This window comes from Populus trichocarpa, chromosome 15 (genome assembly GCF_000002775.5).
Source record: "Populus trichocarpa isolate Nisqually-1 chromosome 15, P.trichocarpa_v4.1, whole genome shotgun sequence".
NCBI lineage: Eukaryota > Viridiplantae > Streptophyta > Magnoliopsida > Malpighiales > Salicaceae > Populus > Populus trichocarpa.
In genome coordinates, this window is record NC_037299.2 from 10,893,185 (window position 1) to 10,915,076 (window position 21,892).

A 21,892-nucleotide genomic window follows, 5' to 3' on the forward strand; every position below is an offset into this window, starting at 1 on the left:
ACTATGATGATAACCATTTTTATCCATGTATGTTCACCCTCTCGATCCGTTACTCGGGTCTTGCCCTAAATCGACCTCTAAGTCAGGTTTAAGACTATGATAATAACTATCTTTATCCTTATATTGACTCGGGAAAACCCTTGTTGACTCTCTTAACCCGTGACATGAGCCTTACCCTGAATTAACCCTTCAGTTGGGTTTTAAAACTATGATAATAATCATTTTTATTCTTACATTGACTCGAGTCAATCTGAGTTTACCTTCCCGACTAGCGACTCGGGTCTTCCCCAGATCGACCCTAAGTTGGGCTTTAAAATTATAAGTATAATAATTTTTATTTTTATATGTCTTTGTTGAATAATTTTAGAATTGAAAATTCTCCATTAGAATACTTTAGGAATAGAAAATAATAAATGCAGTCTTTGAAGACATGCTCTCAGTGTACCTTTTATTTTGAAAGTAGAAAAATTCACTCTAAAATTATATAAAAAATAAATTTATTTTTATGTTTTTATTTCTTCAACCAAATATATTTATCATCTTTATCTTTTCTATCATAAAACAATAATCATTTAATAGAATTTTAACAACAATCAAGTTAACACTCTTACCTTTTAATTTGCCAACAACAACAACAATTACTTTTATAGTCTTAGGATGATATGTTTTGAGTGGCTCATGGGCATGTTGTATTAAAGTTTGAATGAAGAGTAGTTTGTATTAGTTTTGCCGATTGCTAAATGTTACGAGTTAAATAATTTTTTTTTTGAAATTGATTTTAAAAAATTATTTGATATTGTTATTAAATCTAACCTAACAGGTCAATATTAAATCCTTTCAACTTGATTTCTTGTTTAATTCTAGTTATTTTGACATAATTTAGTGAATTCGTAGGATCTAAAAGCAACTTAGATGACCAATAAAAAATGTAGTTTGACTTTAAAAAATTAAGAATATTTTTTATAATATTAAGACAGTGATATATTAGATTAATAAAGGCTTCATTTAACTTAGTAAATTCATGACTCAGATTATGAACTTCACTAGATTTAATAACGTTATTTTTTAAAATTATTTTTTTATAATAATATTATAATAAAAATAGATGTTTATAAAATTTAAGCATGAACTAAATGGTAGCATTTTTTTTTGAGATTACAATAATTTTATAGAAATTAAAATAAATTGTGATAATGAATTTAAAATTAATAAAATATTATAGAATGAAAGCGAAAGAAATAAATTTGCAAGTAAATATAACGTGTAAGAATGAAATTCGGAAAAAATAATAATTTAGAAGGTAGACTTTTTTTCTTAAAAAAAAGATGCGATGATAATCAATTCAGCTGTTTTAGTACCTAATTAAGCGATAACTTCCATGTCTCTACTTATCCCCAACTGCACACAATACCACTGAAGTCTTAGCTTATCCACCGAGGACTTATACCAACTAAACAACCAATAAAATAAACCCACGTATGAATTCACAAATTCATACAGTAGTCTCAGTCGTATTAAATCACATCCAATTCAGTTCCTTAATCCCATAGGTTTTCTTTTTCAATAAAATAAATAAAATAAAAATAGAACTTATCCAATAAGCCAAAACAAAGAGTATAAATATATATATATATATATATATATATATATATATATATAGAGAGAGAGATAGAGAGAAAATCAAAGCAAGTTTTATAGTTTAGTTAGACGGTAAAAGCGGCTAACAGGTACGCTTGGTAAGTGATTGATTCTTCATATTCTCTTTTCTTTTTCCGATTTTTATTCTTAATTTGAACCATTCCTCCCTTAATCCTTTCTTTGGGTTTTTTAAGGTTTTCTTTTATTGCGCGGCTTACTGGAACGCGATGGATTCTACTATGGTGATCAAGGTTTGTTCTTTAACGTTTTCTCATATTGGCTTTTGTGTTTTTTGTGAATAAAATATGTAAAGTTTGGAAATTGGGGTTTTGTGTTTTGAACAATTTGGTTTTAGATACAGCCATGTATTGCTTCAATGATGTGTTTGATCTCTTTGTGTTTTGTTTATTGTGTGTTTGCTCTTTGATCAAGTGTTATTGTTTTTTTTGTTTGTTGAGTCAAATATGAGAAATATTTTTTTTATGTTTTTCATTTATTATTTTCTCCTTTGTTATAGAGTAGGGTTTGATCTGGGTCTTTCGTATTATGATTTGTTTTTCTTTAGATTAGGGTGTGTAATGAGGTGCTTAAATCTGATGGGCTTATTTTAGAATGTTTTAATAGTTTGAACTCTGACCTTGGCTCAAAAAAGAATCTTTTTTGGATTTGGTTTTATTTAGGGTTTTGCCTTCTTTTTTCAAAATTGTTACTATATTATGCAGTTTTTGTTGGTCTCAAAGCTGGTGAGATTTCTTCTTTGATGCTTTAAAGGATCTCTGGACCAATTTACTGCACAATTTTGTGTTTTTTTATCTTATCCTTGCAAAGGATTTGAGTAGGGATATGTCGAAACAGGGTTAGAATATGTTGTGGTTTGAGTTTAGAAAATGTTTTGACAACAAATGGAATTATATGTTAATTTTGAATTTCTTTATGTTCTTTATATTCCAATTGCCTCTGCTTTTATTTATTTATTTATATTTGCTCATGTGGATACAGGTTAAATATAGTGATACACTTAGGCGTTTTAATGCTCACGTAAAGGAGAATGAGCAACTCGATCTTGACATGATTGCACTGAGGGAAAAGATCTTTGGTCTTTTTAATTTTCCTCCAGATGCTGATCTCACTCTGACCTATATTGATGAAGATGGGGATGTGGTTACTCTTGCTGATGATGATGATCTGCGTGATGTGATGAGGCAGAACCTGAAGTTTTTGAGGATTGATGTACAGCTTAATAATGATAAGTCTGGTAAATCTAATGCTAGATCTAGTGGTAGTTCTACCCCTATGAGGTCCCCCAGGGTCCAGAGTCCATTACCATGCCTCAACAATGGTGTTGCTGACGTTTTGAAATCTGTGCCAGAGCCCTTACGTGAAGTACTCTCAAAGATATCTCTCGACCTGACTTCAAAAGCTGTGGCTTCTAATACAGTGCTCACTGAGCTTGTTGACTGCTTTTCAAAAATGGGGCAATACCACCTGAATCCAACCTCCCAGTCTCATGATGGTATAGGCGCCCAAACTGGAGCTACAGCTCCTACAGTTCTAAATGCTTCCAAGGATGGTGGCTTGAAAGAAGACTTGCTGAATTTAAACTCACCTCTCAAAACTAGCCAGGAGGAGAGGTTTGAAAATGGTACTAAGACTGCGATGTCACCACACACAGCTGTCCCTTCTCCTGTTAATCTGAATCCTAACCCTCAAATTTCCAATTCGTTTGTGCATTATAAACCCCTTGCATCCTTCGTCCCTGCTTGTGATGATTGGAAGGAAGCCAAGAAACAGAATACTGGTCTTCCAACTGGGAAGCCTGGCTGGTTTGGTTTCCCCAACATTCCTGTGAATCATGGCTTTCCTTTATACACTGATTGTCCATTTAGTGGAATGTCAGTGGCAAATGACTCAGCTTCACGCACTCTCAAAAGTCATGTAATTAAGAGAAACAATTCTCTTAATAATCCCATGGTTGGCATGTTTCATAGGGGTGTTCAATGTGATGGTTGTGGTGTTCATCCAATTACCGGGCCTCGATACAAGTCCAAAGTGTAAGATATACACTTGAAGCTTTGATGCTGTGCCTATGCTTATAAAGATAATGGCTGTTGAATCGATGCTATTTGCTCATATTTATTTAGTGATTCCCTCTCTGCTCTTTTTTCTTTCTAGCAGTAAAGAGGATTATGACCTCTGCAGCATCTGCTTCGCTGAAATGGGTAATGAAGCTGATTACATCAAGATGGATAGGCCGATGCCTTATCGTAATCGGTGGTCTTTCAAGGGGTTTAATGATCCTGTATGCAGACTTTGTGCCTATCTTGATATTTAATACAACATGCGAGTTTTCTCTGTTGATAAAATCTTGCTTTATTTTTTTTTCATTGCTGACATGTCTTTTTTTATTTTTTACCAAAAGACACAGAAATCTTGGGCCATTCCACAGCCTCTCTCTAAAGGTTCATATGGAGTAAAAGGAGCTCAACCTAAGCTAGACAGCCGTTTTGTTTTGGATGTCAATGTGTCAGATGGTACCATGATGCCTACATGTACTCCTTTTACCAAGATTTGGCGAATGCGCAACAATGGTAGTGTCGCATGGCCTCAGGGAGTGCGGCTTGTGTGGATTGGGGGAGACAGGTTCTTCAATACTGATTCTGTTGAGATAGAGGTGGGCTTCTTCAGTTTGTAGTAACATTTAACAATTGCCTTTGCTTTAAGCTATTCATCTGATCTTTCTTCATTTTGTGGTCTCATTGATCCATGCAGATTCCAGTCAATGGTGTGCCTATTGATGGTGAACTTGATGTTGCAGCTGATTTTGTATCTCCTGCATTGCCTGGTAGATACATATCATACTGGAGGATGGCATACCCATCCGGTGGAAAATTCGGGCAGCGTGTTTGGGTTCTTATTGAGGTATTGGCTTTCTTGGTGCTCCCTTCGTTGGCTTTACTTGGACCTTTTCATTACACGCGCACACACCAGAAAGTGCACAGTAGTTATTCCTTATTTTTCCATGCAGGTTGATGCTTCCCTGAAAGATCCATTCTTCAAATATCTGAACTTGAACGAGTCCCCCAATTACATTGGTTCTAAATTCCCTGGTGTTTTAGATATGAATGTCCAGCCTGCTGTGGATGGCTGTTTTCTGGAGCCTCAGAACAATACCTTGCTTTCAGAACCAGATGTCCCCATGGTTGACGAACAGCCTAAGAGCCAAGAACTAAAATTCCCTATAGATGATGCCTTACTGATTGGCCATGGTGTTTCAGCCTCTGCTCCTCCCCAGGCCATGCCTTCATCTGTTCCTGTTCTTTATCCAATGATAGACATTTCTGAAACAGTTCCTGCTAGTACCGAACTCCTTCCCGCTGCGGATGCTTCAACTTCCCCTGAAGAGGTCATTGTTGAAAATGCTGTTGAGAAGACCCTCCTAAAGGAACTCAAGGAAATGGGCTTCAAGCAGGTTGATTTGAATAAGGAGATCTTGAGGCGGAATGAGTATGATCTGGAGCAGTCAGTGGATGATCTTTGTGGTGTTTCTGACTGGGACCCCATTCTCGAGGAGTTGCAAGAGATGGTAAGTCATCTCTGGAGTTCATTTTTAGATCGTTTTGTAGCAAGACTAGGATTGTTTTTTGTTTATGTTGTTTTATGCACAACACAAGATTACAGAATGTACATTGTATGTTGTGGTTGCAGGGTTTCCGTGACAAGGAAATGAACAAGCTGCTGCTGAAGAAAAACAATGGGAGTATCAAGGGTGTGGTCATGGATATTCTCACCGGAAAGAAGGCATAGTTCTAGAATCTTAATCCTCCTTTACGTTGTCAATAGGTATTTTAAATAAATCTAGGGTTGCTAAGGTTTAATAAGTTGATCTACGGATTCTTTGAGCATTTATCGTGTTTGGTGCTCCAACCAAATGCTGACTGGATATGTTTTTATATATATATATCAGATGCACTGTGAATGAATAATTTATCAATATGGTTCCTTCTGATTTTCTGTGTACTTGTGCCTGGTCTACATTCTCGTTATTCTTGTGCCCTTCTGGATGAGAGATTTGTGTTATGCAGTATATCATCCGACAACGTTTTTGGCATGTTTCTTATGTTTCCGCATAATTTTTGCCAGCATCATGTACTTTTTCTAGGACTTCTGTTACTGCACTCAAAAAAAGGTTTTTGAAATATCTGCCAGGTTAGGTTTTTAATGTACGGGGATGAAATAAAGGAAGGGTTATTTATTTATTTATTCTTGAGAAGCCGATTATGGTAGCTCAATCCCCCCCACCCACTTTTTTTTTTTTTTATATATATTTTTTCATATAAGCCTGAGCTTACAGATTTTTGCGATGTTTGTCGACTTTTATGACCTTGAGAAAATTAAAAACTGTTTTTCTGCTTTATGGGCAACATTTTCTTTTTACCAAAATGGGGGAGAAAACATAGCAGTGAGGCCCAGAATGCAATTTCTGCAAGAGACCTTATATAAGCTTCCTGTTCTGAAAATGATATTCTACTGATGAAGAAAAAGCAAAAGAAAAGAGAAGCAATTGATATTTTGATGGTCTGGTTATGTGTCCATTTACCAAGATGGGGATGAGGATCATTGATTCCATAGTTTTGAAACCCGGCCTGGCGGGTCGATCCGGGACCCGGCCAACCTGGGGCTGGAACCGGGCTGGATTGATGAAAAAATATGAAAAGTCATGACCCGGTCGATCCGGCGGGTTGACCCGGCAAAACCCGGTTGCAACCCGTTGATTTTTGTTTTTTTTTTTTATTAAAACGACGCCGTTTTGAATTTTTTTTAAAATAGAGATTGACCCGGCCGACCCGGTGACCTGGTCAAAACTTGATGATCTTGTCAAAACCTGGAATCCGAAACCCGGATATAAACCGAATCGGATTTAAAAACTATGATTGATTTTATCGAAAATGGAAAGGCCATAGTCCGTCAAAGGGTTTCTCTAGGTTTTGAGGAGGTGGGCGTTGTGTATTTAGTTTAGGCATTATGGTTGCTTTACACTTTCGTAAGGTTTGAGTTCTCTGGAAATGACTGGTTATGAGAGTTAGGTTTGGCGGGAAATTGAGAGAGAGAGAGCGCCACTAATTTTTTTATATTGGTTTGGTGGTTTTGAATTTCGATTGGGGGTTTGATTTTAAAACTTTTTATGAATATATGTTTAATAGGTTAATTTGAAGTTTTTTTTAATTGATATTTTTTTTTATATTTGTTGATTGAGAATTAACTTTCATGATTTTTTTTTATTTGTTTTTTTGTGAGATTATTCCCGTTGCATGACTTGACTCATATGTTTGGTGGATTAACCCAGATTGACTCGAGTAATTTTTTCCTGTTATTTTTGTAATTATTTTTTTAATTTCATATTTTAATACTAGAATGATTGGGAATTGAACTTCATAATTTATTTTAATCTTTTTTTTATTGGGTTATTCTAGTTTCATGAATTGCGCCAAAGGGTTGTCAAGTTAATTCAGGTTGACTTAGATTTTTTTTCTTTTTTTAATTGATTTTTTTTTCAATTTCATCCTTCAATATTGAGTTGATTGAGAATTAGAATTTATGATTTGTTTTGGTTTACTTTCTATAAGATTATTCTCGTCTCATGATTCGGGTCATGAGTATAATGAATTAACCTTTCTCCATGTGGTGTTTCTTTGTCAAAAAGGTTTGTTTTTTCAAGAACGAGATATTGATAGTTGATGGACTTAAAGGTTTTGAAGCTATTTCGTCTGAGGTTTTTGGTCGATTTCCACTCCTAGCCCAGAAGAGAAGGGACCAAAGATAATTTTATGCTAATTAAGTTGTTTGTTATATCCAATTCTTAAAGACAAGTATGTATTTGAAATTTGGTAAGATCTTCCCTCTTGTGAAAGAAAGGAAGGTAATAAGACACGCTAGAAGGACTCTGAGGGAAGAAAGAAAGTCGTTCTAGTGAGGTGCAATGCTGAAACTATGATCGATAAACAAACCCTACAGAAGTCAGAATGGGATACTTCACTAAGGAAGCAACATCGACGGTTAACTATACTATAGGCATTTTGAGTTGCATTTGGGTGTGGAATGGATAGGCCCTAAGTGGGCAAATTCCTTTTTTTTAGGAACACATACAAGATTCATCACTACAAAAAGAATAATGGTAACCCCCACCTTTAACTATTTTATTTTATTTATTAATTAATTCATTTATGAATATCATAGTAATAGAAATAAAATACATGTATATCCTACCCCCCGCTGAAGAGTCATTTTTATTCATTAAACAAAGATTTAGGTTTGATCTAAAAGTCTGAAATATTTTTTTTTCATTTTGTTTGGTCAATAACTACAAAAGCTACAAATCCCAACTAGCGATTGAATTTGATTGATTGGTAAGAATTGCAGCGCAACTTAATTTGAATTGAAAATCTATTAATATAGTCATAACTCTATCCATAATATTTATATTTCGAAATAGAAATAAAAACCTGAGTTGATTTGAATTATTTTTTCTTTTTTTTAATTGATTATTTTTATTTCATCTTCTAACACTGAGTTGATTGAGAATTGAACTTCATAATTTATTTCAATTTACTTTTTATTAGGTCGTTTCAGTCTCATGACTCGAGTCACAAGTTTGTCAAGTTAACTCGGGTTGACTCGAGTTGTTTTTTTATCTATTTTTTTAATTGATTTCTTTTTTAATTTCATCCTTTAACATTGAGTTTATTGAAAATTAGGTTTCATAATTTATTTTCATTTATGAAGTTATCATAGTCTTATGATCCAACATACAAATTAAAAGATTAATTTTAGTTGACCCAAATCAATCTAATAAATTATTATCTCAATATTTATAAAATAAATATTATATTGAATATTTATCTTAAGTTAGACAATGTTTTTTTACCGGTTATATATAGATTGTTTTTATAAAATTAATCAGATGACATCAAATTAATTTTCATAGTCTAAATATTTTTTTATGATAAAATTTCCAGAGTCAAACTATACAGTATACACAAACCAAAAAACTTGTACAGCTCTAGAATCTTAATAGCACAAACGACAATTGAAAACAACACCTTTCCAGGGTACCTTCACAGAGTGGCAAAAGTTGTGGTATAATCTTCTAGGAAGAGCCAGAAATTTGGAATTTAATTTTCAGCTGACGTGAACTCCTAGAATTTAATTTAATCATACTGTATTAATTTTTGTTTAATATTTTACAAATATATTTATATAATATAAATATATATTTCAGGTTAGGTTTTAGCGAGTTTCAGATTGGGTATAACAATATCTACACCCTATCTATTATTTATCGAGTCTAAAAAATACCCACTAATTTAGGATGGGTTGATATCTATAATATTTATCTAGTATAGATTAAAAGAGTGTTTGAGAGTATGGTTGCATTAAAATAATATTTTTTTTTAAAAAATTATTTATAATATCAGCATATCAAAATAATCTAAAAACACAAAAAATATTAATTTAAAATAAAAAAATAAAAAAAATTTTAAAAATTTAAAATTATTTTTTTAAAACGTAAAATTAAACAAAACCTCGTAGATAAATAATACATTCAGCCTTTCACTTTACAGGCATTTATTCCCGATCCCTCCTAAAATGTGGATGATATAACTTGATATTTGACAAGAGATAAAGGAATTAGATGCAACGTTACCATCTTCAGAGATTAAAGTTGAAATTTGGGTCTATAAATTTGCAACTTCTCATAAATTGTTGTAAACTTCGCAAATCAGCACAAATGTCTAAAGGTACTGTTCACCAAACTAGGCAACAGCATGGCTGGGACACTACGTCCGATGATTATCATGCCTATATTTCAAAATTATCAAGGATGCCAAGTGTTCTCCATGGTGCTCCCCAGTACCCAAGCGTGCGCAAGGCCTTCAACAACAAGGTAATTTAAGAAGAAGAGATTATCGAGGCTCGCCAAGATTATGTAATCAACAAGAGGAATCCCACCAAGTCTCCCAAGAAGGTTCAGGTGACGGAGCAAGTGCAAATTATAGAACAAAATGGGAATCAGAAATCAGAAGTTATCGAAGAAACTGTTGATCATGAAGCTGAAGGCTTCATCCAGCAGAAACACAAGGGCCTTGAACTGTGCAAATGGAAGACCTTCAAGTTGCCATAGGCTAGGAGCGCATGTCGGTTGTGCTTAGATTACAGGCAAAGTATATCTCAGCTACAGTGTTGTAACCAACACAGCTATTTAAATAAAAAAGGCCTGTCTTCTTGCGGCTGCAGAACTTCTTTCAGGATTGTTTGGATATAGCATGCCAAGATAATTTAACTATTTTATATTGCAATAAGACAACATAGTATAATATATAACTTTTCGTCGCTGCTTATTTGTGAATCCAGGGCTTCATAAGCTGCAATTTTTGTGCTGCAATTGAGCCTTTAACAAATAAATTGTCAATGTGACGAGTGTTACAGAAACTAAACTTTAGAGAAAATTACAAACGATGCTTCGCCTTATTATTATTATTACATCAAGTTCTGAATCCCACAGTTTGTCGATGCTTGAGGTTCTCTGAAATACATGCATGATACATGTTGCCAGAATCAATTATATAGCAGATATATAACATCTATAACCCGTTAATGTTTTATATGTTCCCTTCTTTCCTTTGAAGTATCCAGGCTTACGCAGATAGTTTAAGAATATTTAAAAAAAAACAAAAATCTGAAGTGTATATCGGTGAAAACAAAATAATCATGCAAGGCCTGTAGAAATGCTTGGTAGCTCATTTAACTAGGAACTGCTGGAAACTGTTGCTGCTGCTGCTGCTGCTTCAAGCCAACTGCCTGATACAATGAATGTCCTTTCTGTCACCATTGCCAATGACTTGTCAAACATATCAAATAAGCTGTCTTTCGATGCAGCTAATTCATGACCTCTGAGTTTCTGACTTCCTGACTGGTTTTATGTTCAGTTGGCAGATTTGATTAATAAATCATTTAACTTTTGGAGGTTATGCTGGAAACAGATGATGAGAGATGGTCTTTAGAACTGGCATTGAATATGGCAGATACTTCTTGATTATGGTCCTATCGGCGCTTATAGAGGTATTAGTCCTGGTATTTCCAGCAGAAACCTGAACTACAAAGAAATTCTTGTGGCAAATATGTCCATCTATCAACGACAACAATATCATACAGTCGACACCGGCCTAGAATTAAGTGGGGATTCGGTCATTGTTCCCAATTTAGCGGGAATATTAATCAACAGTTGGACCATGATGAGATCATGTTAGCTTACCTTATTTCAGTGCAATCATCAGGTTGCTGGAGAGCTGCAATCAAATTATGGAGACGTTGTGTGGTCAACAGTTGAAATTCTTTACAGGGAATCTACCATGACCACAATAATTGAGTAAAGAACAACACGCCCTTTCCAATATCTGGTGCAGATAAACTGTTCAATTTGACAGAATCCTGAATTCTATTACAATATTCCTCATCTGATGTTGACAAATCAAGGATCAAAATTGATTGCTATCATGCAATTTAATCTTTTGCTTGTACTAGTCTCCTTCTCAAGGAAAATAATTAAAAACAAATCATAACAAATCTGCTGGTTTTAAACTAGCAATGCTCTTCTACATTACAAATTGCTGTAATGAATAATAGCTCTGAAAAAGAGAACATATGTTGATTAGTAAAAAAATACAGAAGTGTTTTGCATTACTGAAAATACATTGTCTGCCAATACAAGTCTTATGTTGTTTGTGTTGTGGTTTCATGACAGCAAATACTTGTAGCAAGACATATCCATGTCACTAAAAGCACAACATAAGAATTTGATTTTAATTTTCCTATTAGGCTAAAGTGTGAAAACAACCTGCAAAACAAAACTTGAATTTTCATGTGAGGTTTTTTCAATGAAGATTGCACTAGCTAGCATTCTGCACTGCAAAACCTGGAGATAGAACTAACATAAGCTGGAAGTCAAGAACAAGACAGGACTAGTAAAAATGCAACATCAAAATTGATTGTTATCTTCACGAGGAACTTCAGCCTCATTGAATCTCCTTGAAGACATGACATTAAACAATTTTCTAAGACTGTTCTTACTCTCTCTTTTCTTACTATACACCCTTCTTTGAGTATCTACCCCACTAAATGGATCTTCCAAAACAAGCTCTCTCTCCAACCTGTTGGACACGTTCACAATCTCATAGGAATCCCACAGTGATTGCTTGAAATCCCAACTTACACTCTCAACCCTCTTGGCTGATGACTTGTTCATTGCTTCTAGCTTGAACCGAGAAGGCTTGCTTTGAAAATTTTGGCGATAAGCATCATATTCATTGGTAGACCTTGAACTTCCTGAATGACCATGCCATGCTTGTGCCACAGCCTTGAGTATTTCAAGATCACGCTGATATTCATCTTCTTCATGCTCTGTCTTCTTCTTCATACTCTATGGTATCTTCTACAACAAGGTTTACTGTTCCGGGCCATGTTATCTTGGCTAAACTAGAGCCTCACAATATTGCTGCTAAAATTGGTAGATAAGCTTTTTCGTGTCGTTATGCTTTCTGCTATGAAACCTTGTTGTCTTCTTTGTTGACTGAATTATGGCCTCATGGACAGATAAGATATTGATAAATGGTAAATTAATTTGTTAATTTCTTTATGGATTAGAAATAGTTTCCATCCTTTTGAGAAGTGGTGAGTTTGTGTCCATTGATAAGTACACAATTACACAGATATTCAATATCTTTTCTTTTTTCTTTTTTTCCATTTAACGTGTGGACCATATATAAATTCTTACAAGTATTTTTAATATTTGTGTTCTCTTAAAATTGAACCCTCGTTCGTCTTAAACCATTTTAATACCTAATTAATTTTTTTTAAAAAAGCATATATATACCTTTCATGACAATCGATGCCATCATCTAATTTTTTAGCATGGTGATTCTTTTATTGGGTTTTTGAAAATAAAAATATAAATCCGTTGTATGCAATTTTCCAATTTCAAAATTTCAGTAATCCATGACAAAGAAAACTTTTAAATTTAGATTTCTTTGATATCATTTCCGTTTTCTGTATTCTTTTATTAAAAAAAAAAAAACTTGTTTATTTATTTATTTTAAACAACATCAAGAAAGAACAACTAATTGTCCAACAATGGTGATAGTGGTTGTGGGGTTTTTTTTAAGACAATCAAGATTTTGCTTTTGTTCCAAAAACAAGTTGAAAACACAATTAAGGAAGAAAAACTGTAAATGATACTAAACTACTTTTTAATTAACTATATGGGGTGACGTGGGTTAGTATTCACTAGGTTATTTCCTGCACTATGGTGTGGTTTAGAAAAAAAATTGAATGAAAAAAAAATATTTAGGTTGCAAAAAACTTTTTGATATTGATATGATATAGCTAGTTAAGCTTTAAAACTTCAAACTTGATTCTTTACCTAACTTATATTTTAAATTAAATTGTGTGGGAGTTATCCCGACATAACATTTTTAATTTGACAGATCCAAAAAAAAAAATCAAAGAAAAAAAAACGACATCTCAAGTTAACTCTGGTCCACCCGCAAAACAAATGACCCGGGTATTGAATTCTAGTAGATTCAATTAAATTTTTTTATTATATGATAAAAAATATAAAAACCTATTCAAAATCATCAAATATTAAACGGAAAAATTGATTAAATTTTTTTTAATAAAAACCCAACATTAAATGCTGGAATTAAAAAAAAATCAAAATAAAAAAAACCCGAGCAAGCGGGCCAATCATTATTATTTTTTTAAAGATGAATAACAAATCATTCACCCTTCATTTTTTTTAAATAAAAAAACAAATAATACATCACTTGTTGAGTCTGAAAATATGTCATCTGATAGTTTACAACCTAGAGTCCAACTATCATTATGATGGTTGAAAAAAATAAAGGATTGTTTTTATTTTTTGTTAAAATCTATTTTCAACTTATTTACACTTTAAATATCTTTAAAACACTATAAAAACCTCTTTGAACCATCTAAAAACACTAAAACATACCCAAAACACAATAATTAATCAAATAAAAAAAATTCTCTAAACCAAGCACAATCTCTTTTCTCATGGAAGTTTTTTTTTAAAATATTATCATTAAACTCTTCTCGTTAGTTAAATAAGACCCGTTAACATAACAAACAACGATTTTTTCATTGTAAAATAACCCAACGAATTCGCCAACCAGTCTGCTGTAGAGTTGAAAGTGTGTTGAACCTTGACCTTCCAATATCTAGTAAAAAGTACTGTACACTCTCTAACAACCAAAGTATAATTATTGTCTATTTTCTCAACCTGCTTTATAAGGAAAATCACTACCAGGAGAGAGCCTGACTCCAGAATAAGATGATATATTTCACATCTACAAGGAAATTAGCTTAACTCATAAAATTTTAGATTTGCATTTTAAAATTCATTCAAATTCATTCATTCGAGTCTCATAAATCTCAGGATTATTGAAGGCTTACATTGTTATCAACATCAAGCTCTGTAAGATTAGATAAAATATGCATAAACTAACCCGAACACCCACATTAATCAAAAACAAAAAATAATATATTTTAAGCTCTCATGCAAGTTCAAACCGGTGATGCATGCTAGTGTTAATCCTTATTATACACCTTATTTAATTAATGAATTTCGAGGTTCAGATCATTTTTTGGGCGACGGATGATGATTTGTTGCTCGGTAGGATGTAGATGCTTCTTTATTTAGGAAATGGACAATATGAAGCCATGCCAGTTTTCCTTGGCCAGCTTAGTGTACAATTAAGCTTTAATTCTTGCAATTTGATTGAAAATATAGCTAACAGACGTCAGGAAAGACAAAACATGATTTGCTTAGAATTACCAGAACGTTTTCCATCCTCAACAACGATGCAACGAAAAAAACAAGCAAAGGGAATGCCGGCTAACATTCTTTCCATATAGCTTTCCTTTGATTGATACTATCAATGTCCCAAATATTGGATTATTTGTCCAGGTAGATGTGCAGATATACATGACAGTGCAAACGTACTCTTGTGATATGAATCAAAATCAAAGCACCACTCTCTCTCTCTCTCTGTCTCGGCCATGATGATGATGGATAGGAGATTTAGCAGGGAGTCCTCGAGAGAAAGCAAAGGGTCTATAACCCTGCAAAAGAAAATTGTTGAGAGTCAGAGACCAAACAAAACCAAAAATGTACCAGACCTCACAGATTTCATGAATGACATGTTCTTTGGGACCGTGGACAATGACAAGAGATCGTATGACTTAACTGGGGGCCATTCGGAAGACGAAGAAGAAAGTTTCGATGACAGTACAAGGAGCAACAGCAGTAAGTTAACTCAGGAGTGGCTAGAAGAAGCTAGACGTATGGTGGCGTCATCTCCTTCGAGGTGTGAATCCCCTTCTAGACTAGTTGGATCACCAAGGTTTGCAGCCGTTCCTGCCAGGCTGTCGTCAGCCTCTATACTTGATAGGAGGGACCCACTCTCCAGGTCTGCTAGAAGGTAAGAGATGATTTGCATTTAATTCATGTGCTGCGAGATGAAGGAAATGCAATTCAGTACTGTGGTATGCTAATGCAATGTTACATTTCCTGTGACACAATTATTCTCGTCTCTTCAGGCACAGATCAAAGGAAGCTTTCAGTGGAGAAATACTAACCAAATCAGCAAAACATAGCCGTAATAAATCAGAATCATTAGTCGAGACTCCTGCAGAGCCATCCCCAGCATCACAATTCCAAGGGTGGTTCTCCAACATCCTCAAACCACCCTCTAATTTCAATGCCCCAGTTCCAGACCCCAGCAGCCCCCACCTATCCAACGACCGTTCCTCCCCACTCTTGGATCCACCGGCCCTGAATCTGCCACCTCGGCAGTCATCATACCGAAAGTCCCGGTTCCAAACTGAGCCCCCGGCGACCACCGCTCAGGGAATTCCAGCCACTTCACGTAGAACTTTCAAGCCAGCTCCAATATTACGACAAGACATTCATTTGCTTTCTCCACCAAAGAATCTTATTGAGTCAGCTCAAAGGAGATCAATATCATCAAACAAATGTTCCAAACCAGAGACTCAACCGCTGTCCCCACCAAAGAATCTCATGGAGTCGTCTCACAGGAGGTCTATATCAAAGTCTACTTGTTCCATTGAGAAAGTTGCACCAAAGCCTCTTGTAAGTGGGTGCAAAAAGGAAGAAGAGGGAGAAGAAGATTTTAGTCTTAATGGATTCCTTATAGAGGAAAAAACCAAGATTGAGAAGATCTTGAATAGGGAGCTTGATTCTAAGGCCAAAATCATCCTTTCTGGTCCTTCAAACAGTAAGCACATTTTAATGAATGAAGAATTTGTAGAGGCTTTCAATATAATATAAGTGCATATTAGTTAGGCTTTTCACGTTGACTGTTAAAAGCAGAGTCGCTGATATTGTGTGAATAAATGCAGGTACTAGCTCAATGGTAGCAGCTATATGCTACGCGTTGTTGTTGGCAAATAGAATGACGAAGAATAAAGGAAATAGTGACAGAGAGGGAACTGTGGTATTCCCTGTGATGAATACAAGGAGAGGGAGAATGTGGAAGCAGAGACAAGCTGCTTGGTTATTCCAACATGTTGGCCTTGATGCTACCTCATTGCTCTTCGCTGACGAGGTACTTCCAACAATTTTCATTCCATGCTATTTGAGTTTCATTCTCCGAAGAATGTTGGATCATTGTTTTGATACACAAGCATCACTTAAATTAGTTTTTATTCACAATATGACGATTGGAATTTGCTTGGAACGAAATGAGATTTGTTGTGCATGCCCATGGACTAATTCAGAATTCATGCAAGATCACAAGAATTCAGTACCCTCTAATGAGAAAATTTCTCTTTTCTAAATGCTATTGCACCCTTTGAATGTACCTTCAACACAATCAAATACCCTGAACCTGGATAGAAGGGAAGGTACAGGAATGAAGCTTTTTTCTTCTTAATAATTTTGCTTCCATTATTTGGCAATGAAAATAGTTATAGAAGTTACTCACTTTGTGCTTGCCATTTGGTGCAGGTGGATTTGGAGAGTCTAATGATGGAAGGGAAATTAAACATTCTTGTTGTTGGGCAAGATATCCTCAGAACTAACGGCGAGGTCAGTCCACAACAATCAATATGATAGGATGAGTATAAGATGTTGGAATTATTCTGATTTTCTGTGTTAATGAGTGGTTTAAGTCATCACTAATTATCTGTACTTAATGCTACTGGTTCTCTGCATAGGTTGGATCACAGTGCACTATTCTTACCGATAACTACTGTGAAGATGCCTATGATCTACTTCAAACTCCAGTGCTGAAAAAGCTTTTGGTAAATTACTAATTATGTATTAACAGCTCATGTATAACAATGTAGTTAAAATCACTTGTTTTTCTTGGTTTGAGTTCTCAATAGTTTCCTCTGCTACAGCTTGCAGGTATCCTGTTAGACACACAAAATTTGAATGCATCTGCTACCTGTTCTATGACAAGAGATGCAGAGGCAGTTCAGTTGCTTCTAGTTGGCTCAACCCCAAAATATAGAAATGCCCTTTTTGATCAATGTATGGTTTTTCATACGTATTCAAATCATCAGGAAATAAGTTTCAAGTTATTCTTGTCTCATGGTTTATTTCCTTTCTTTTGGGATCTCTATTAGTGATGCAAGATCAAAGAGACAGCTCCTTTATTGAAGCACTAAGGCACAACTATGGAAAGCCCCCCAGTGAGAGTAAGCAGCTACCTTTACATATTGTATTTATCTACTGGAAGTCTCTTAGGATTGTTGATGTAGAACAAGAGTCGAAACAAAATTCTAGATAATCACCATGCAGATGACACTGGACTTCAAATTTTATACAAATGCTTAGCAAGTACTTTGAATTGAATTGAAGTTGATCATTGTGGTGCATGAATCCATGTCCTTCTTTCCTTTTCGAATTATTACACTTTTTCTGTCAACGTACAGAGGCAGTTCATACTTTGTTTCTCTATTTTTGCAGCTGAACATATAGGTGGTCGTGATAATGGAGCACAAATGGACCATAGAGGAACAGAAAGCAGGCCAACCCCTGTCTCTCGACATGAAGCCATCCCACAGAATTCAGATAAAAATTCTAATAATGTAAGGAATGGGAAGCCTAACAATACAACAAAGCAGGTAATATTTAATCCATTTTAGTCCTGATAATCTCTGTTGCTTCGAACTCCAACTCCAAGCTTTAATTCTTTTTCTTTTTTTTTTAATCCCACCAGTATTCATTCTTCAAACTCTAATATTACTGTTTAGCACCATTTTAATGAACTTGCAGCTCCTGCAGCAGCACCGACAGAAGCAAGTTCTGATGCCTCTCGCGGAAAGAACAAGTTCTTCCTGGCAAAGTGGTTTGGTTTTGGTAAATAAAGATCATAAAAACGTTGATTTGTGACGAGATTAGATTTTTTTTAGTGGACAGCTAGTTTCCCTGAAGAAAAATCTGTTGTGCCTAATTTATTATATATATATATATATATATATATTTTTTTTTGTTTTTTTGGTGTGAAAGAATAATGATGGAAGGCACTGAATAGCCATTGGCAACATCATCTCATTGTAGCAATCGTTGTTGATGGCGGCAATCTTGTTGTTTACAAATAATTGTTTCCACTTGCTAGTCCATCAAAAGCAAGTATTTTGTCGCCCATATTCTTCAGCACAAATACAACTATTATTATTATTATTATTATTACACCTTAATTTAGACATGATCCTGTAATTATTTATGTTTATTGCTGCATCATTCTATAATGACAAGCTACTGCTCAGAAATAGTTTATGAAAAGGGAAAAAGGGAGGAGTAAACAAAGCAAGTGAAAAAGGTTTCATAGGCATAAAAACTTGCATGTGCTCTGCGTCATCCATAGCCCCTCTATATCCTCCCCTATGCCCATCATCACATGCATTTGCATTGTTTTGCCGGATACAGACATTCAGTAGCCTACTGAAAACATGTCGTCATATAGCTTTTTTCCTGTATATAAAATTAAGGCACTCCACATACTACATATAATTGGAAAGCAAACTTCTCATATTTCAAGACCAGATCAAGTGAAAGAGAGATAAACGAAAAGATAATTTTGGAGAAAAGTGAACAGGAAGATGCCTCTGGATGTGAAATAATATTGGCCATGTTATCTGATACAATCTGTCTTGTCCAATTATGCCCACTTGTTCATCCCCAGCTGTAACTAACTCCCAGCGTCTCTCTTGGATCCCATTTTCTTTCTCAACCCAATCATCTGTCACTCTCTTAACCCAATCTGTATCCTCACCACCCCATGGTGCTGGCCCATCCCATGGAGACCCCATATTTCCTTTCCTTTTTACAACCTTATTCTTTTGGATGTTGATGACGATGGAGCATTGGCGCTACAGTCATTCAACTTTCCAAGCATAGAGAAACAAGCAAAAATCAGATGATCCACCACCTGCATTTAGCCCCTCTAGTGAACCAGAACCTCCTGTCTGGGAGGACAATGGTGTAGATGTCGATGAAGTTAGTGTAGGTGATGAAGATGAAGTTGATAGTAATGATAGAGATGTGCATGACATTATTGGCTTAAAGATAAATAAAGCATGCCTTAAACCAGGACTAAATAGCCAGTCATGGACATCCCAGTATACCTCTACTCTTAGTTTACGAAGGTTAATATACTCGTTACCTCTAAATTTCCATTGAAGATGCTTCACATGAATGACCAAATGCCCATCTATCCTTATCTCCATTTCTGGTTCATCCCCATTAATAGAATTGCCATTACTAACAATAGTGCCACTATTACTTCCGTTCTTGCACTCTATTGAGATCTCATGAAACCGACCTTTCTCATGGAACTTGATTCTTGTAGCGAATTTCTTCTTGCCAAATATGTGCTCCTTTCTTGAAACCAAAATGGGATCAATAAGAGCAGGCCTACACCCAGTTTTCCTGTAAGCATCTTTCTTTAGATCACCAAGAAGAAGCACAACCTCTTCGTCGCAAACAACAGCAACATAATACTCAGAATTAGGCTCAGTTTCACCTTTGAATTTAGCAGCCTTGAGGTCCCAGAAGATATCCACAGCTTTACCCTCCACTACAAACCGTTTGGAGCCTTGTTTCCTCCAAAAATACCAAGGCTTCAGCTCCAATTTGCAGGTGTACTGACTCTCTCCTTCAGGACCTTCTACTGATACTGATAGACCATGGAGTAACAGATTCTTGCACCATGTTATTGTGATCAAACGACACTGATCGGCAATCTTTGTACGATAAGCAGACATGAAAACACTCTGCCCTGACCTGGTTACTGTGGCAGGATCATCAGCTACCTTCTCACCGGATGTAAAGCAAGCAGGAATCCCAATTGGATGGTCTTGCATGGCAATTAACTTGAAAACTGCTCTCTTTCAATTAACTACAGTAAGGGGGGGGGGTGTAGCCTAGTTTAGAGCTGCAGGAAGTGAACAGAAAATAGAAGTGAGACAACAAGATGAGAATTAAAGAGAGAGTTGGAAAAAAAAACAACTGATTTTGCTTGCATAATTAAGGAAAGAGAGAGGCAGGTAGATAGAGAGATCTTAGTGGTTGCAAGATGTACTGTATCAAGGCACAGATAGTGCCAGAGGTTTCCTTGGCAGCATTAATGGAAATAAAGAAATACTATCTAAGTGGCAAATAGATGGCGGTGAGTGGACTGTGAAAGTGAGTGAAGAACACCCCTTTTTATATTCGATCACTCAGTTGTTCTCTTACCTGGATTTTCTATTTTATAAACTTGTTTTTGTTTCCTTCGTTTTCATGACCTTTTTTCTTCATCTTTTCCCTCTAGCAAGACAACTTTAATGAATCCAAGGTGTTTTTGCTTTTCTATACATAAGCTTAAAATACTTACACCCGTACATGTGTAGAATCCTCAGTAGCATGACAGCACATGAGATAGGAAGAGGTAAGAGATGACCAGTCAAAACTTTAGAAAACTGAATCATCAAGAAGTTGGCTTTCCAATGTGGGTCTTCCAGGATTTTTTTATCATTTGATAATTGGTTAAGTTCCAGCTTTTTTTTTGGTGTAGGAAAAGGAATCTTGGGATGGTGTAGCAGCTGAAAAGGCCTATGAAATCTACGGTTGCTGTTGCTGATCGGATCCAGCTCCATTTTGAGTTTAAGGACAGAGAGGTTTTACAGTCTTTATGATCCAGCAAGCCTGGTATTTGCAGTTTGACAGAGAGGGAAGAGGGAAAAAAAAAGTACAGCAGAAATTTATGGCTTGAAATCTTAGATGTGGTCAGTGGTTGACCCAGTCTGAGGAAGGTATCAACAATCATCACATAATTACGTTAATTAATGCATTTGAAGTATAGTATAAGACTCCTTGAAATTAAAGTGCATTTAATGTTACTGCATATCTATTAATTCTTAGTCAAATCCCTGTCATAATAGATTCCCTTACAATAGTAACCACGCTACACTGCAGGCTTGATTTTATTTATTTTTTACTTGGGTTATTGGTATGAGGTACGATAGGATTAAATAACTTTGTTATGTTTTAATTAGATGATAAAAAATTAAATAATAATAGTAGATAAATCAAATTAAAAAAATTATGATGACATGGAAAAAAATATTTTTTTTAAAAAAAAATAATGTAGCTCAATTCTCAATTCATTAAATACGTAATAACAAAGTTTGGTAAAAATGGATCTAAAAAACTCAAATCAAGTCAACTTGAGTTAGCACGATAAACTTGTAACTCTGGTAATCAGGGTTGAAGCCAACTCAGGTTATCCAGCCAGATCCGCAACCCAAGTCACGAGACTAGGATAACCTAATAGAAAAGAAAATGAAGAAAGTCACGAACCTTTAAAAAAACAATCAGTGTAAACCCATGTTAACTTTTCAAAACTGTGACCCGAGTCATTAGTCCGAAAGCACTCTATTTAGAAAAACCATGAAACTTAATTCTCGAATAATAAAATATTAAATGATAAAATTGAAAAAATAATTTTAATTAGACAAAAGGATTAGAAAACAAAAAATAGAAATTAAAAGTATAAGGATCAAGATTGAAATACAAAATAAATTTTATAAGGGTGAAATTGAAAAGAAAAAAAAAATTAATAAAAGTTCCCGATAAACACAATAAAAAGAATGAGGATCAAAATTGAAATAA

General features: G+C 34.9%; 4 protein-coding genes and 1 long non-coding RNA gene across 12 annotated transcripts; 3 read left to right on the plus strand and 2 right to left on the minus strand.

The window, feature by feature from the left end:
* Positions 1-1,611: 1,611 nt before the first annotated feature.
* LOC7457775 (protein JOKA2) lies at positions 1,612-5,655 on the plus strand. Of its 6 annotated transcripts, none has more exons than XM_024586643.2 (8): positions 1,612-1,736; positions 1,833-1,889; positions 2,638-3,689; positions 3,811-3,937; positions 4,064-4,309; positions 4,408-4,557; positions 4,664-5,221; positions 5,344-5,655. In XM_024586643.2, exons 2-8 carry the CDS (start codon positions 1,866-1,868, stop codon positions 5,440-5,442), a joined length of 2,256 nt encoding a protein of 751 aa, XP_024442411.1. In that variant the 5' UTR covers positions 1,612-1,736; positions 1,833-1,865; the 3' UTR covers positions 5,443-5,655. The 6 variants fall into 6 exon arrangements, with proteins under 6 accessions (XP_024442411.1, XP_024442409.1, XP_024442412.1 ...); XM_024586641.2 differs by having other exon boundaries at positions 1,614-1,736; positions 4,058-4,309; XM_024586644.2 differs by having other exon boundaries at positions 1,614-1,736; positions 3,814-3,937.
* Positions 5,656-7,339: 1,684 nt separating this feature from the next.
* LOC112324316 (uncharacterized) lies at positions 7,340-10,190 on the plus strand. The gene is made up of 2 exons (XR_002978107.2): positions 7,340-7,810; positions 9,258-10,190. It is a non-coding gene; the product is annotated as an uncharacterized LOC112324316 (long non-coding RNA).
* Positions 10,191-11,655: 1,465 nt separating this feature from the next.
* LOC7457777 (uncharacterized) lies at positions 11,656-12,280 on the minus strand. Its single transcript, XM_002322164.4, has one exon. It carries the CDS (start codon positions 12,107-12,109, stop codon positions 11,672-11,674), a length of 438 nt encoding a protein of 145 aa, XP_002322200.1. The 5' UTR covers positions 12,110-12,280; the 3' UTR covers positions 11,656-11,671.
* A 2,316-nt stretch (positions 12,281-14,596) lies between these two features.
* On the plus strand, positions 14,597-18,468 carry LOC7453803 (uncharacterized). Its single transcript, XM_002321601.3, has 9 exons — positions 14,597-15,191; positions 15,310-16,007; positions 16,132-16,337; positions 16,739-16,819; positions 16,948-17,034; positions 17,134-17,266; positions 17,362-17,433; positions 17,705-17,862; positions 18,014-18,468. Exons 1-9 carry the CDS (start codon positions 14,770-14,772, stop codon positions 18,128-18,130), a joined length of 1,974 nt encoding a protein of 657 aa, XP_002321637.1. The 5' UTR covers positions 14,597-14,769; the 3' UTR covers positions 18,131-18,468.
* Positions 18,469-18,675: 207 nt separating this feature from the next.
* LOC7457778 (uncharacterized) lies at positions 18,676-20,800 on the minus strand. 3 transcript variants are annotated; one of them, XM_052447719.1, is made up of 2 exons: positions 20,624-20,800; positions 18,676-20,174 (listed from the first exon to the last, which is right to left on the minus strand). In XM_052447719.1, the coding sequence occupies exon 2, from the start codon at positions 20,101-20,103 to the stop codon at positions 19,117-19,119; it is 987 nt and encodes a 328-aa protein (XP_052303679.1). In that variant the 5' UTR covers positions 20,104-20,174; positions 20,624-20,800; the 3' UTR covers positions 18,676-19,116. The 3 variants fall into 3 exon arrangements, with proteins under 3 accessions (XP_052303679.1, XP_024441960.1, XP_024441961.1); XM_024586192.2 differs by having other exon boundaries at positions 20,616-20,800; XM_024586193.2 differs by lacking the exon at positions 20,624-20,800 and adding an exon at positions 20,477-20,620.
* Positions 20,801-21,892: the final 1,092 nt, after the last annotated feature.

Bases quoted from the DNA above. Each gene is read 5' to 3' on its own strand.
- LOC7457775 (XM_024586641.2), top strand. From the start codon at position 1,866: ATGGATTCTACTATGGTGATCAAG. The intron at 3,690-3,810 runs GTAAGATATACA...TTTTCTTTCTAG, and splicing joins CCTCGATACAAGTCCAAAGT to CAGTAAAGAGGATTATGACC. The intron at 3,938-4,057 runs GTATGCAGACTT...TTTTACCAAAAG, and splicing joins TCAAGGGGTTTAATGATCCT to ACACAGAAATCTTGGGCCAT.
- LOC7457777 (XM_002322164.4), bottom strand. From the start codon at position 12,109: ATGAAGAAGAAGACAGAGCATGAAGAAGATGAATATCAGCGTGATCTT.
- LOC7453803 (XM_002321601.3), top strand. From the start codon at position 14,770: ATGATGATGATGGATAGGAGATTTAGCAGGGAGTCCTCGAGAGAAAGC. The intron at 16,820-16,947 runs GTCAGTCCACAA...TTCTCTGCATAG, and splicing joins TCCTCAGAACTAACGGCGAG to GTTGGATCACAGTGCACTAT. The intron at 17,863-18,013 runs GTAATATTTAAT...ATGAACTTGCAG, and splicing joins CTAACAATACAACAAAGCAG to CTCCTGCAGCAGCACCGACA.
- LOC7457778 (XM_052447719.1), bottom strand. From the start codon at position 20,103: ATGCAAGACCATCCAATTGGGATTCCTGCTTGCTTTACATCCGGTGAG.